This window comes from Choloepus didactylus, assembly GCF_015220235.1.
Source record: "Choloepus didactylus isolate mChoDid1 chromosome 26 unlocalized genomic scaffold, mChoDid1.pri SUPER_26_unloc1, whole genome shotgun sequence".
NCBI lineage: Eukaryota > Metazoa > Chordata > Mammalia > Pilosa > Megalonychidae > Choloepus > Choloepus didactylus.
In genome coordinates this window covers 2,269,222-2,282,072 of record NW_023637614.1, presented here as the reverse complement: position 1 = coordinate 2,282,072, position 12,851 = coordinate 2,269,222, and the positions used below count along the sequence as shown (strand labels likewise).

Sequence of the window (12,851 nt, the reverse complement as noted above, 5' to 3'; positions counted from 1 at the left end):
TGCTAAGAGACAAGGCAATTAGGGCTATTAAGGAACAGTCCAGAGGACAGAGAAACTGATTTTTCTTCTGGATTTGCATCTGAGCCTGATTCTGCCTGAGCTTTGCCCTTCCCCTTTCTATGTTCACCAAAACTCCAAAAGCCTCTCCTTTTATTTTTGAGATTTTCTTGCTGTTTTTGCTATCCCTATCTCTTCTCCACTGGGCTGGCTGCTCCCAGATTTTCTGGTGTCTGGTCTCAGTCTATCTATGATTGGAATTTGGATCAGTAGAATGAGTTTTGGAGAAGAGCCACAACTGCAGTTTTCCCTCCTCATTCCCAGTGTTGATGGCCCCTCCTCCCATGGGACTGAGCCTGGCAGGGAGGGACATGGGTCCTCTGGCTGTGAAAACATAGATTTCACTGAACTCAGCAGTTCCATGTGTTCATGTGTGTTGTATGAAGCCAAGCTATTGCTATGAATAGATGTTTTGTGTTTGAAAAGGCAGGCACTAGGATGCCACTTATGTGTCCATGGGGTGGGAGTGTCCTGCTTCAACCACCTATGGTCCTCCTGATGGAATACATGGAAGAACTGTGTTTGTGGGAAAAGTCTCATGTGTGATATCAGGCATATGGAGGCTGACACAGGCAATAGGCCTCCCTATCTCTGAGGTTAAAATGTGTGTACATGCACATGATTAGATTTGTATAAACAGGAAGTTTGAAAATCCAACTTGCCAGGGCTTAGCTCTGAAGCAGCCAAGTAGAAGGCTCCCCAGGTGGTGGATTGGCCTGCAAGGTATAGATGAGGTTGGTGCTTGAACACAGATGCCAGCCTCCTGGGGTTACCACCTGCAACCTTTGTAGATTTCCATGGCTTTCTAAGCTGGATGTCATCACCTGCCATTTGGAGAAGCTCTAGGAGCCACCTAATGCTCCTGTAAAGGAAACTGAGTCAAAGCTCCCACACAGGACCTGTCCCTGCCAGGATCCAGAAGCAGTGCCACTTCCTGGGACTTTTCTTTCTTGGTCAATCTTTATCATTGTTTGAATCAGGGCAACTTTTACTTCTTCATGTTTTCCAATATTAGTTAAGTAAAATTTTGCTATATATTTTTCTATAATCAAAATGCTTAAAAGCAGATGGTGACAGTAGTCCCAGAGTTGTTGTTGTTTCTTTGCTGAAATGGAAATGGTATCTGCCACACCTGGCCAGGGTGCTTCCTAAGTGCTCTGAAAAGCATGTGACTTCAAGGGCAGATGCCAGGGAAATCCTATTGAGGCAGACAGTATCCCTCACCCAGTGAAAGCCCAGAGAAGGAGTCAGAGAGAAATCCAACTGTGAATTGTAGGATGAGTGTGGAGGACATGAAGCAGAAAGCATCCATGTGGAGCTGTGTGGAAGGGGTGCCCATGATGGTCCCCTCAGCTGCCAGGGTCAGCATTACCAATGGGGGCAGAGGAGAGGTTCAGACAGAGGTGTGCAGTTGAGGGTGGCCCAGGCACCTGTGTGATGCTCAGAAAGAGTTCATGGAGGACTGCATATTTTAGGGGATAGGGAGAAATTTTTCCAGGGCATCTGACACCCTTCACCCCTGCCTTTTCTCAGTTGGGCTCCTGTGCCTCTGAGGCACCATGTGGAGATGGTCTGAGGTGGAGGTTGCAGCAGGTGACACATGCATTGTTTGGTGACACAATTGGTGCTGCCATGGCTGTTCTCCATGGCCTGTGACATGATGCAGAGCTTCCTAGCACAGGGCTGTGGCAGGGTATCCTGCCCACCCTGCCCACCATCACTGGAACTGTTGGCCCTCAAGGGAAGGTTGTGCTAGAGCCTGGAGGAAGACCTGGCCAAGATGAAATCCTTGGTGAGGGCCCTGCTGGAGAGCTGAATTTGCCTTTACCTGTGCTTCAGGATGTGGTGCTCATGTGCACATGTGTGCTGGACTGGCAAGAGCAACAATAGGCCACCTGTAGGCTCCTGGAGTTAGGCTTGTGGGGGTGCCCCAAGCAAAGGTGAAAGGGTCCAGCATGTGTCTAGGTAGCTGATCCAGGGTCCCAAGTACCTGTCTTCATTAGGCAGCAAACCTGGCCCATGCTGGCATGAAGCTATTGATTGTCTTTAATTAACCACTTATCTGATGATTTGTGATCTTAAATAAGCATGTGGTTGACTAAGGGATGCTGGCCCTTATGACACTTGAGTGGTGCAGGTTATATGGTATATGCTTCATACAACCTACTAAAATCCTTTTGCAAACATTTTTTGTTGTGATATATGTATAGTGATAAATTTCAAAATATTGTTTAACAGGTATTTACAGAGCAAATTTCAAAGTATAGTATGGGTTACAGTTCCACAATTTCAGGTATTTCATTCTGGCTGTTCTAATACACTAGAAACTAAAAAGAATTGTCTGTATAATCATTCAGTTGTCATTTAGCAGGCCCATATCCCCCTGTCTCAACACCAGCAGACTTGAATAATAGCTACTTTGGCTGTGAATATAGCAGAAGGGAGAAAAAGAAAGGTAGACTACTACTGAGAACACAGGGATATGTGTTCTGTACAGATTTACACTGTGGATATGAAGATGCTGTGTGAGCTAGTATGGTGGAAAGACTGCAGGCAGTAGGACTGATTCCCTCCTGATGCTGTTCATGACCATTTTCTTCCCTCCCTTAGAGTGTGGGTGGGACATGTGACTTACTTGTAGCCAATGGAATTTGGCAAAAGTGAAGTAAATTGGCAGATGAAATTAAGGTCCCAGATCAGTAATTTTGCTTTACTCAAAAGTGAGATTGCATTGGGTTAACTAGACTTATTCAGGTAAAAGCCCTTCAAGGGAGGAATTGGTACCATCCTGAAGGTAGAAACAGTTGCAAAACCTCTTTTCAGGAGAGTACCTTTATTCTAAACACAAAATAATTTTTTAGGGGTCAGGAATCAGCATACTCTGAATAATAAGGAGACATACAAAGAAAGACATGCATTTTAAAAGGTTTTGACATCCTTGTTTGAAAATTGATTCTCAAAATTTTGAAGTTTTTCAATGTTTTAACCAGGAAGCATCCTCTTACTTAGACTTTATTTGTGATATATTGAATTATAATGATGAAAACAATACTAAGATGAGAAAAATATATTATGTATTTAAGAATATGTATTTGATGTACATTATGCTCTTTTAAAATCATTCTGAAATACTTATATATTTAGATATATTGATAAATTCAATAAATTTGAGAACATACAAAAATAGCATGCTTTCTATCAAAGAAAAGACAAAAGTATTATTCTGCAAATCAAGCATCATCTGTAAAAGGGATTTTGAAATGACATGAGAACATCCTGCTCACCTCTTCTGTTTTGGTTCAGAATCCTGCTGGATTATCATAATAATGCCCTGCTTTACTCTCATATCTTTGCTGGGAATGGAGCCCTACAACTTTGCTTGGTCCCTGGAATACTGATTACCACTTTACAATTCTGTCCAACTCAAGAAAGCCTAGGCCCTGAAAACCTCTTGAAAGCTTTGACCCTGATCTCCCTACCCTGTACTCTGAAATGACTCTTTGAACCTTAGTTTATTCTAGAGGTTGTTTTCACTCTTTTATTTCAGGCTTTCTTGTTTGTTGACTTTGTTCTCTATCTGTTCTTTGCCATTCAGTTCTTTTTATTCTAGAGCTCTAACATAGCTTTTAACTGATCAGAAATTTTTAGCTTCTATTATTCTTGTTCTTGCTGTACCTGTATGCCTCTCTCACTGGCCAGGTTTCAGATTAGCTCTGCCTCCCATCCGCCTCTATAATTGAATGCATACCTGCCAGCTTCTTGGAGGTAGGCAATGTGTACCACAGCTACTTCTCTCTGTGTGGGTAAAAATATCTGCTTTCTCCCAATTGTGGTTGTTTTCTGCTGGCCAGCAAGCCATGGTTTGTTTTAGAGCACTGCTTTAACTGTTGGGTCATCCATATTTCTCAACTTAAACAAGGTCAGTTTCCCATGCACTGTGTTTAGACCAGCTTCACTAGGCCTGGGGTAAGGTTTGGAGGGGTTCTGAGAAGTCCTAATGTTCTCTTGCACTTTCTGTTCTTTCCAGCAGATAGCACTCTTTGGTGAGTTAATTGTCCTTGGAAGCTGTTTATTTTCTGGATCTGAGGCTGTGTCTGACCAGAACAAGCCTGAATTACCTCAACCTCAGGGTTGAATTACCTCTTAGAGCCCTGCTGAGTCTGGCTGGTTGGGACTGAATTATCACTTGCAGCCTGCCTGAGTCTGGTTTGGCAAGACTGAATTGTGCCCTGCTGTCCCATATGAATTTGCAGGGCTGAAGTTGTGGGTTTCCTGCACCCTCACTTTACTGGGTAAAATCTGCCTCAGTGTGGGGCTGTGTACCCCACTCTCTCTTTGGCAGAGGACTCCCCCAGCTGACACAGTTTTCTGGCATCTCCAGACAAGTATTAGGCTGCTGGCTACTATGACCTTCAAGGAGGTGTAAGGGCTCTCAGACCCAGGGCTGGAAAGAGTCTCTGTCCATATTTTCTCACACTCTTCATATCTCAATTTTCTGGGCCTTGAAATGTCCTCAGCTGTCCCCCTGTTCTCTGAAAACTGAGGATCTGTCTCACTGCTGTGAGTGATTTTATAGTCTGTGTCCCTGGTGGGAGGTGGGAAGAAACTTAACTGCTGGTTATTTGTTCCTTCTGTAATGCATGAGACTAAGGGGGAGGGGAGAGGACCCACTGGCCTCAAATGGAGTTCTGCTACCTGACATCTCTCTTCTTCAATTTGGCATCTGTAGGGTCCTTCTCCTGTCCATTCACTACTCCCGAGTTCTGAACAATTCTGGGTTATCCTACTTTTTTGCCAAATATCTGGGGGGAAGTTTTCAGTTGCCATTTATGTTGCCATGTTGATGATGTCACCTCCCAATTAATTTCTTCTGATTTTTCATTGTTTACAGATTCAGTACTGATTTTTGTGTGTTGATTTTAACCTTCCAGTTTCATTTATTAGCTCTAGGATATTTTTTGTGGATTTTTCAAGAATTTCTGCATGTAGAATCATGTAATCAGCAAATAAGGAATGTTTTACCTGTTCCTTTCCAATTCAGATGACTTATATTTCTTTTTCTAACTGAATTGCTCTTGGTAGATCTTCAAATGCAATGTTGAATGACCATGGTGACGGTGGGAATCTTTTTCTTTTTCCAGATCATAGATGGAAAGCTTTCAGTCCTTGGCAATTAAGAATGATGTAAGTTGTGGGTTTTTCATATATGTTCTTTATCACATTGAAGAAGTTTCCTTCTAATTGTAGTGTTTTGAGTGTTTTTTCCAAGAAGGTGATGAATTTATTCAAATAAATTTTCTGCATCAATTATGATTGTAGGTTTTTCCCTTTATTCTCTTAATCTGACATTTTATATTAATAGATTTTCTTGGGTTGGTCCACCCTTGCATGATTGGAATGATTATATACCATGTGCTTATGTGGTGTATTTGTTTTTGATGTGATGTTGGATTCAGTTTGCTAGTATTTTGTTGAGGATTTTAACATCTATATCATGAGGGGTGTGGGTCTCCAATTTTCTTTTCTTGTGTTATATTTATCTGGCTTTGGTATTGTATTGGCAATCATGAATAATACCACTATAAACTTTGGAGTGCAATGTCTATTCCTGTTCCTCTTTTCCATATTTCTGAGTGTATACCTAGTAACAGGATTACCAGATCATATGACGTCTATACTTAGCTTCCTGAAGGACAACCATACTGCCTTCAGAGCAGGTACACCATTCTAAATTCCCACCAACAGTGAAAATGTGTACCTATTTCTCCAGATCCTCTCCAGCACTTATATTTTTGTTTGTTTTTTTTCTAAATTCAATTTTATTAAAATATATTCACATACCATACAATCATCCATGGTATACAATCAACTGTTCACAGTATGATCATACAGTCATGCATTCATTGCCACAATCTACTTCTGAACATTTTCCTTACATCAGAAAGAATCAGAATAAGAATAAAAAATAAAGTAAAAAAAACACCCAAACCATCCCCCATCCCACCCTATTTGTCGTTTAGTTTTTGTCCCCACTTTTCTACTCATCCAGCCTCACACTAGATAAAGGGAGTATGATCCACAAGGTTTCCACAATCACCCTGTCACCCCTTGTAATCTACATTATTATATAATCATCCTCAGGAGTCCAGACTACTGAGTTGGAGTTTGGTAGTTTCAGGTATTTTCTTCTAGCTATTCCAATACATTAAAACCTAAGAGGTGTTATCTATATAGTGCATAAGAATGTCCACAAGAGTAACCACTCAACTCCATTTGAAATCTCAGCCACTGAAACTATTTCATCTCATTTTGCATCCTCCTTTTGGTCAAGAAGATATTCTCAGTCCCATGATGCTGGGTCCAGATTCATCCCCAGGAGTCATATCCTGCATTGCCAGGGAGATTTAAAACCCTGGGAGTCAGGTCCCATGTAGGTGGTAGGGCAGTGAGTTCAACTGCCAAGGTGGCTCAGTTAGAGAGAGAGAGGGCCACATCTGAGAAACAAAGAGGTTCTCATGGGGAGATGCTTAGGCACAGTTATGTGCAAGTTTAGCCTCTCCTCTGCAGTAATGCACTTCATAAGGGCAAGTCCCATTATTGAGGGCTCAGCACACCAAACCACCAGTCCCAATGTTTGTGACAACACCAACACCAGTCCGGATGAGGAAGTCCAACATTTCTGCATCTTCCCCCAGCTCCTCAGGGTGGTGGGGATGTAAATATATTTTTTATTCTCTGCCCAAATTACTTTGGGATGTATCACCATTTCACTCTAACTTATACTAACCTATTCAAAGTTCCATGTAATTGTGGTGTTTGAACAAACCTACTGTAGAGTTATACTGCTTAGAAAATATAGATCCTGCACCAAATAGACACCTATTCCCTTGGTCTCACATGGAATTTGAAGTTTTAAAACACAGTCAGTTTCAACCTTTACCCTTTGGCCCAGTTTTCCCTAGTCTTAACCAGATCTGCTTCTTTCATATCACTAATTGAAGTCTGGGTTCTTTGTCAGCTTTTTTTTAAACAGTTGCTGTATGCACTAATACTGGCATTCATATCTGCTGAAATGTAGCTCTGAGTTTCAGGTGTCTCAGAGATATGCATTGTTCCAGAGACCAATCAGGTTACACACTAAGGAATTAGTATCTCAAAGTTTAGAGATAGGCATTACAATTCAGGAATAGAGTTGAATGCTGTAAGAGCTTACAATCTAAGGATCATTACAATAATCATGTCTACATTAGGCTATGTTCTAAGATTCAATTCTGAGTTTACACATTGTAGTTAGTCCATATTGGTGAGGCATTATAGTGTTTGCCTTTATTTCTGGTGTATTTCACTCAAATACTGTGTACAGGATCCATTCACCTCATTGCAAGTCTCACAGCTTCACTCCTTCTCACAGTTGCTCAATATTCCATTGTATGCATACACCACAGTTCACCATTCTGTTCCTCAGCCTATGTACCCTTAGGTCACCTCTACCCATTGCAAATCATGATTACTGTCTCCATGAACAACAGTTTGCAAATGTCCATTCATGTCTCTGCTCTCAGATCTTCAAATGACATACCTCATAATGAGGTTGCAGGACATTTTGGTCCCCACATACTTAACTTTTTGTGGAACCACCACAATGACCTTCAGAAAGGTGACACCATTCTACCTGCTCATCAAGAGTAGATAGGTACATCCCTCTCACCATGTTTTCTCCAATAGTTTTACTCCTATATATAATTTTTCCTACATGTATTTCTTTTTTAAACAGCCATTCTCATAGGTGTGAAATGGTATCTCATTCTGGTTTTGGTTTTCATTTCCTTAATAGCTAGTGAAGTTTAACATCTTTTCATATGTTTCTTAGCCATTTATGTTTTCTGTTTGGAAAACTGTCTGCCCATGTCTTTTGCCCATTTGTAATTGGGTTCTTTGTGTTGTTTTGTTTGCTTGTTTTTGATTTGTAGGGTGTCTATTTATTCTGGGTATTAAAACCTTATTAGGTTTGAATGAGACAGAGCTGGAACTAGAGCTGGGCACAGGTATTGGATGTGCTCCCACCAAGAGCCGAAGATAACAGTGAATGTATACTTGACATCAGTGACCAGTGATAACTTAAGTCGACATGACATGCTGGCTTGGATCAATAAGTCTCTGCAGTTGAATTTGACAAAAATCAAATGTTTGTGCTCATGAGCACCCTATTGTCAGTTTATGGACATGCTGTTCCCTGGCTCCATTGCTTTGAAGAAAGTGAAATTCTAAGTTAGAACATGAGTACATCCAGAATGTCAAAATACTGCAAGAAGGTTTTAAGAGAATGGGTGTTGACAAAATAATTCCTGTGGACAAATTAGTGAAAGGAAAGATTCAGGACAATTTTGAATTTGTTCAGGGGTTCAAGGACTTTTTTGATGCAAACTATGATGGAAAAGACTGTGATCCTGTAGCTGCTAGATGAGGTCAAGAAATGGCAGTGGCTGTCTCCCTTGTTCCAGCTCTCAATAAACCAAAGAAACCTCTCAGCTCTAGCAGTGCAGCTTAACAGAAGCCCATTTCAACACAGAACTACTGCAAGGCCTAAGGCTGGCTCAGGTGTGGTGAGAAAGAATTCTGGTGTGGGCAACTGGGATGATGAAGCAGCTGAATTGATGAAGCAGATCAGTGTATTGTAACTTACTGTCAAAGACTTGGAGAAGGAGAGAGATTTCTACTTTGGAAAACTAAGGAATATTGAATTGATTTGTCAGGAGGACAAGGGGGAAACAATCCTGTTATTGCAGAGGATTGTGAACATTCTATCACAGAAGAAGGCTTTGTGATACCTGATGAAGGTTGTCCCCATGAGGAACAAGAAGAGTATTAACAGCCTGGACCAGTAGAACATCCAAATTCTTCACTCCAAATCATGTGCTTAACTGTAAAGTACTCCCTTTTATTATTCTTAGAGGACTGACTGGTTTCTTTTCATAAGGAAAAACTACCTCTTCTTAAAAAGTGCATTTTGCAGAAGTTTCACTCCTTTTCCATTAAATATGAGTTAGGAGCTTTTATCTTGTAGCAGAGCAGTATTAACATCTAATTGGTTCACCTAGGGACAAAAGGGGCTGACCCTGGGGCTCACTGTGTGTTTGCTGGAAATGCCAATTGCTGGAGAAGGTGTTTTTATGTAACTCATTGAAGTGGAGACCTCAGTAGAGAAATGGAGAAACTGAATTGAATTTTAAGCTAATGTGAAATCTTGGCAAAGAATGTTTTAATAAATAAATGCCTTAATAGTATTTAAAGTGCTTCCATATTTCAAAATATTAAATGTTGCATGAAAGATAAAAACAAAAAACCTTATTAGACCACTGAGACTGTGTCTACCCCATCAGCACAGGCCTCTTGCTGCTCCACCACCACTGGTTAAGATCTGTCACCACATAGCTCACCATGGATAAATACATCACTGCTGTCATTGCTGACAATGGCTCCAGCATGTGCAAGGCTGGCTTTTCAGGTGATTCACCCTGGTTCATCTTTCCATCCATGTTAGGGCATCTCTGGCCCCAGTATGTAAGGATGGGCATGGGCCAGGAAGACTCCTATGTGGGTGATGAGGCTCAGAGGTAAAGATGCATCCTGACCCTCAATTACCCCATTAAGCAAGGCATCACCACCAACTGGGATGACATGGAAAAAATCTGGCACCATACATTCTACAAGCTGCATCTTGACCCAGAGTTGTACCCAGTGCTGCTGACCAAGACCCCCTGAACCTGAAGGCCAACCATGAGAAGGTGACTGAGATCATGTTTGAGAACTACAACACCCTTGCTATGTATGTGGCCAACAATTCCATGTTCTCCTTGTATGCTTCTGGCTGCACCACAGGCATTATTATGAACTCTGGTTATGGAGTCACCCACAATGTGTCCATCTATGAGGGCTATGCCCTGCCCCATGCCATCCTGTGTTTGAGCCTGGCCAGCTGTCATCTGACAGACTACCTGTTGAGGATACTCATGGAGCATGGCTACAGTTTCACCACCATGGGTGAGAGGGATATTGTGTGTGACATAAAGAAGAAACTCAGCTATGTTGCCCTGGACTTCAAGCAGGAGATGGCCACCACTGCCTTGTCCACCTCCCTGGAAAAGAGCTATGAGCTTCCTGATGGGAAGTTCATCTCCATTGGCAGTGATCAGTTCTGCTGTCATGAAGCCCTCTTCCAGCCTTCCTTCCTGGGCATGGAATCCTATGGCATCCATGAAATTGCCTTCAACTCCATCATGAAATGTGTTGTGACCATCCACAAGAATCTCTATGCCAATTTTTTACTGCCTGGTGGGACCACTATGTATCTGAGCATTACTGACAGAATGCAGAAGGAGATCACAGTGCTTGCACCCAGCACAATGAAGACAAAGGCCATTGCCCCCTTTGAGCACAAGTACTCTGTGTGGATTGGTGGATCCATACTGGCCTCACTGTCCACATTCTAGCAGATGTGGAATGGTAAGAGGGAATATGATGAGTTTGGCCCTTCCATTGTCCAAAGGAATTGCTCCTATCATTACTTGTTGTACACCCTTTCTTCAAACATAACTTGCATATTAAATGAGGTGATATGGGCATGGCTTCATTTGGTTTTTAATTGTGTTTTGCTTCTTTGGTTTGTATTTTGTTGCTTGGCACAGTATTTAAAAATTGGAATGGTGAAGATGACATCAGTGAGTTGGAGCAAACATCCCCAAAGTTCTACAATTGTGGCCAAGGACTTTCTCCACTGTCCTTTTTTTTTGTAATTAAATTCATTTTTATTAAGATATGGTCACATACCATGCAATCATCTATGGAGTACAATCCACTATTCATATTATCATCATATAGTTATGCATCCATCATCCTAATCTATTTTTGAACATTTTCCTTACACCAGAAATAATCAGAATCAGAATAAGAAATGAAAGTAAAAAAGAACTCTGAAATGACCCCCATCCAACTCCATTTTCATTTAGTTTTGGTCCCCATTTTTCTGCTCATCCATCCATACACTGGGTAAACAGAGTGCAAACCAAAAGGTTTTAACAATCACACTGTCACTCCTTGTAATCTACATTGTTATACAATTGTCTTCAAGAGTCAAGGCTACTGGGTTGGAGTTTTATAGTTTCAGGTATTTACTTCTAGCTATTCCAATACATTAAAACATAAAATATGTTATCTATATGGTGAATAAGAATGTCCACCAGAGTGACCTCTTGATTCCATTTGAAATCTCTCAGTCACTGATGTTTATTTCATTTTATTTCACATCCATCTTTTGGTCTAGAAGTTGTTGTCAATCCTATGATGCTGAGTCCAGATTCATCCCCAGGAGTCATATCCTGCTTTGCCAGGGAGATTTACACCCCTGGGAGTAAGGTCCCATGTAGTGGGGAGACCACCTGCCAAGGTGGCTTAGTTAGAGGGAGAGGGCCACATCTGAGCAACAAAGAGGCACTCAGGGGGAGAAACGTAGGCACAATTATAAGTAACAAGCTTTGTAAGAGCAAGCCCCTAGAGGGTTCAGTATACCAAGCAATATCTTCAATGTGTGTGAGAACCTTAGCTGCAATCTGGGTGAGGAAGTCCAAAACATCCACATTTTTCTCCAGATCCTAAGGGGAACCCTACATATATGTTTATATTGTCTGTCCAAATAACTTTGGGATGTGTTGCTATTTCACTCTAGCCTATGCAAACCTACCATATCTCACTTCCTATTCAAAATTCAGTGCAACTGTGGTGTTTGGACAAACTGACTGTAGAAGTTATATTGTTTATAAAATATAGCTCTTACACAAAAGAAACATCTCTTCCCTTCGTCTCCCATGGAATTTGAAGTTTTAACACACAGTTTCAACCTTTACCCTTTGGCCTGATTTGCCTTAGTTTTAACCAGATCTGCTTCGTTCATCTCTAATTGAAGTTTGGGCTCTTTATCAGCTTTGATTCTTAAACAGTTGCTGTATGCCTTAATACTGACATTCATATCTGAGGAGCTCCAGCACTGAGTTTCAGGAGTCACTCTGCCAAATCAACAGTAAATAGGTACATCCTTCTCTCCATGTTTTCACCAGCTCTTTTGTACATATTTATAGTTTTTATACAATTTTGTAGAGATATACTCACATACCATACAATTATCCAGAGTGTACAGTAAATTGTTCATGGTATGATCATATAGTTCTACATTTATCACCACAGTCAGCACTTGCACATATTGATTCCTAGGAAAAGTTTTTTTTTTTGTTTTTTTGCAAATAAAGATAATAAGAAAAATAAAATATCATACAATGTTATATAATAGTAAGAAAACATCCCCACTAACAATAATCCCATATTCCTCCCTTATATCCCCCTCTCATACATATTTAACTTTTGGTATGTTGACTTTTTTACATTAATGGAAGCATATTTCAATGTTACTGTTGACCATAGACTCCAGTTTGCTTTGATTATGTTTTTGTTCCAAAATACCATCCTTCTTTCAACATTCAGCATGGCTTACATTCATTTTTTTCTTCCACATGTGAAAACACTTTTATATTTGTACATTTAGCAACAGTCATTGGCCAGTCCACTTTTTACCAAGTTATACATTCTGCCTTTATCATCTATATTTACCTCTGGTGTCATACATTCCCCTATCCCACCTCTTTCAGTTTTACTCACAGACATCATTGGTCAGTGTACTTAGAATATCATGCCACCTTCATACTGTACTATGCTACTGAATTCTGAATCTATACAATCAATCCTCC

At 40.8% G+C, this 12,851-nt stretch overlaps 1 protein-coding gene and 1 pseudogene across 1 annotated transcript; both read left to right on the top strand.

Moving 5' to 3' along the window:
- The first annotated feature begins 8,109 nt into the window (after positions 1–8,109).
- LOC119525714 lies at positions 8,110–8,926 on the top strand (annotated as a pseudogene).
- A 614-nt stretch (positions 8,927–9,540) lies between these two features.
- On the top strand, positions 9,541–10,547 carry LOC119525733 (actin, cytoplasmic 2-like). The gene is made up of 2 exons (XM_037824540.1): positions 9,541–9,671; positions 9,797–10,547. Exons 1-2 carry the CDS (start codon positions 9,541–9,543, stop codon positions 10,545–10,547), a joined length of 882 nt encoding a protein of 293 aa, XP_037680468.1.
- The last annotated feature ends 2,304 nt before the right edge of the window (positions 10,548–12,851 follow it).

Coding starts and splice junctions, on each gene's coding strand:
- LOC119525733 (XM_037824540.1), top strand. CDS start 9,541: ATGTGCAAGGCTGGCTTTTCAGGTGATTCACCCTGGTTCATCTTTCCA. Junction 9,672..9,796: donor GTGGGTGATGAGGCTCAGAG/GTAAAGATGCAT, acceptor AGTTGTACCCAG/TGCTGCTGACCAAGACCCCC.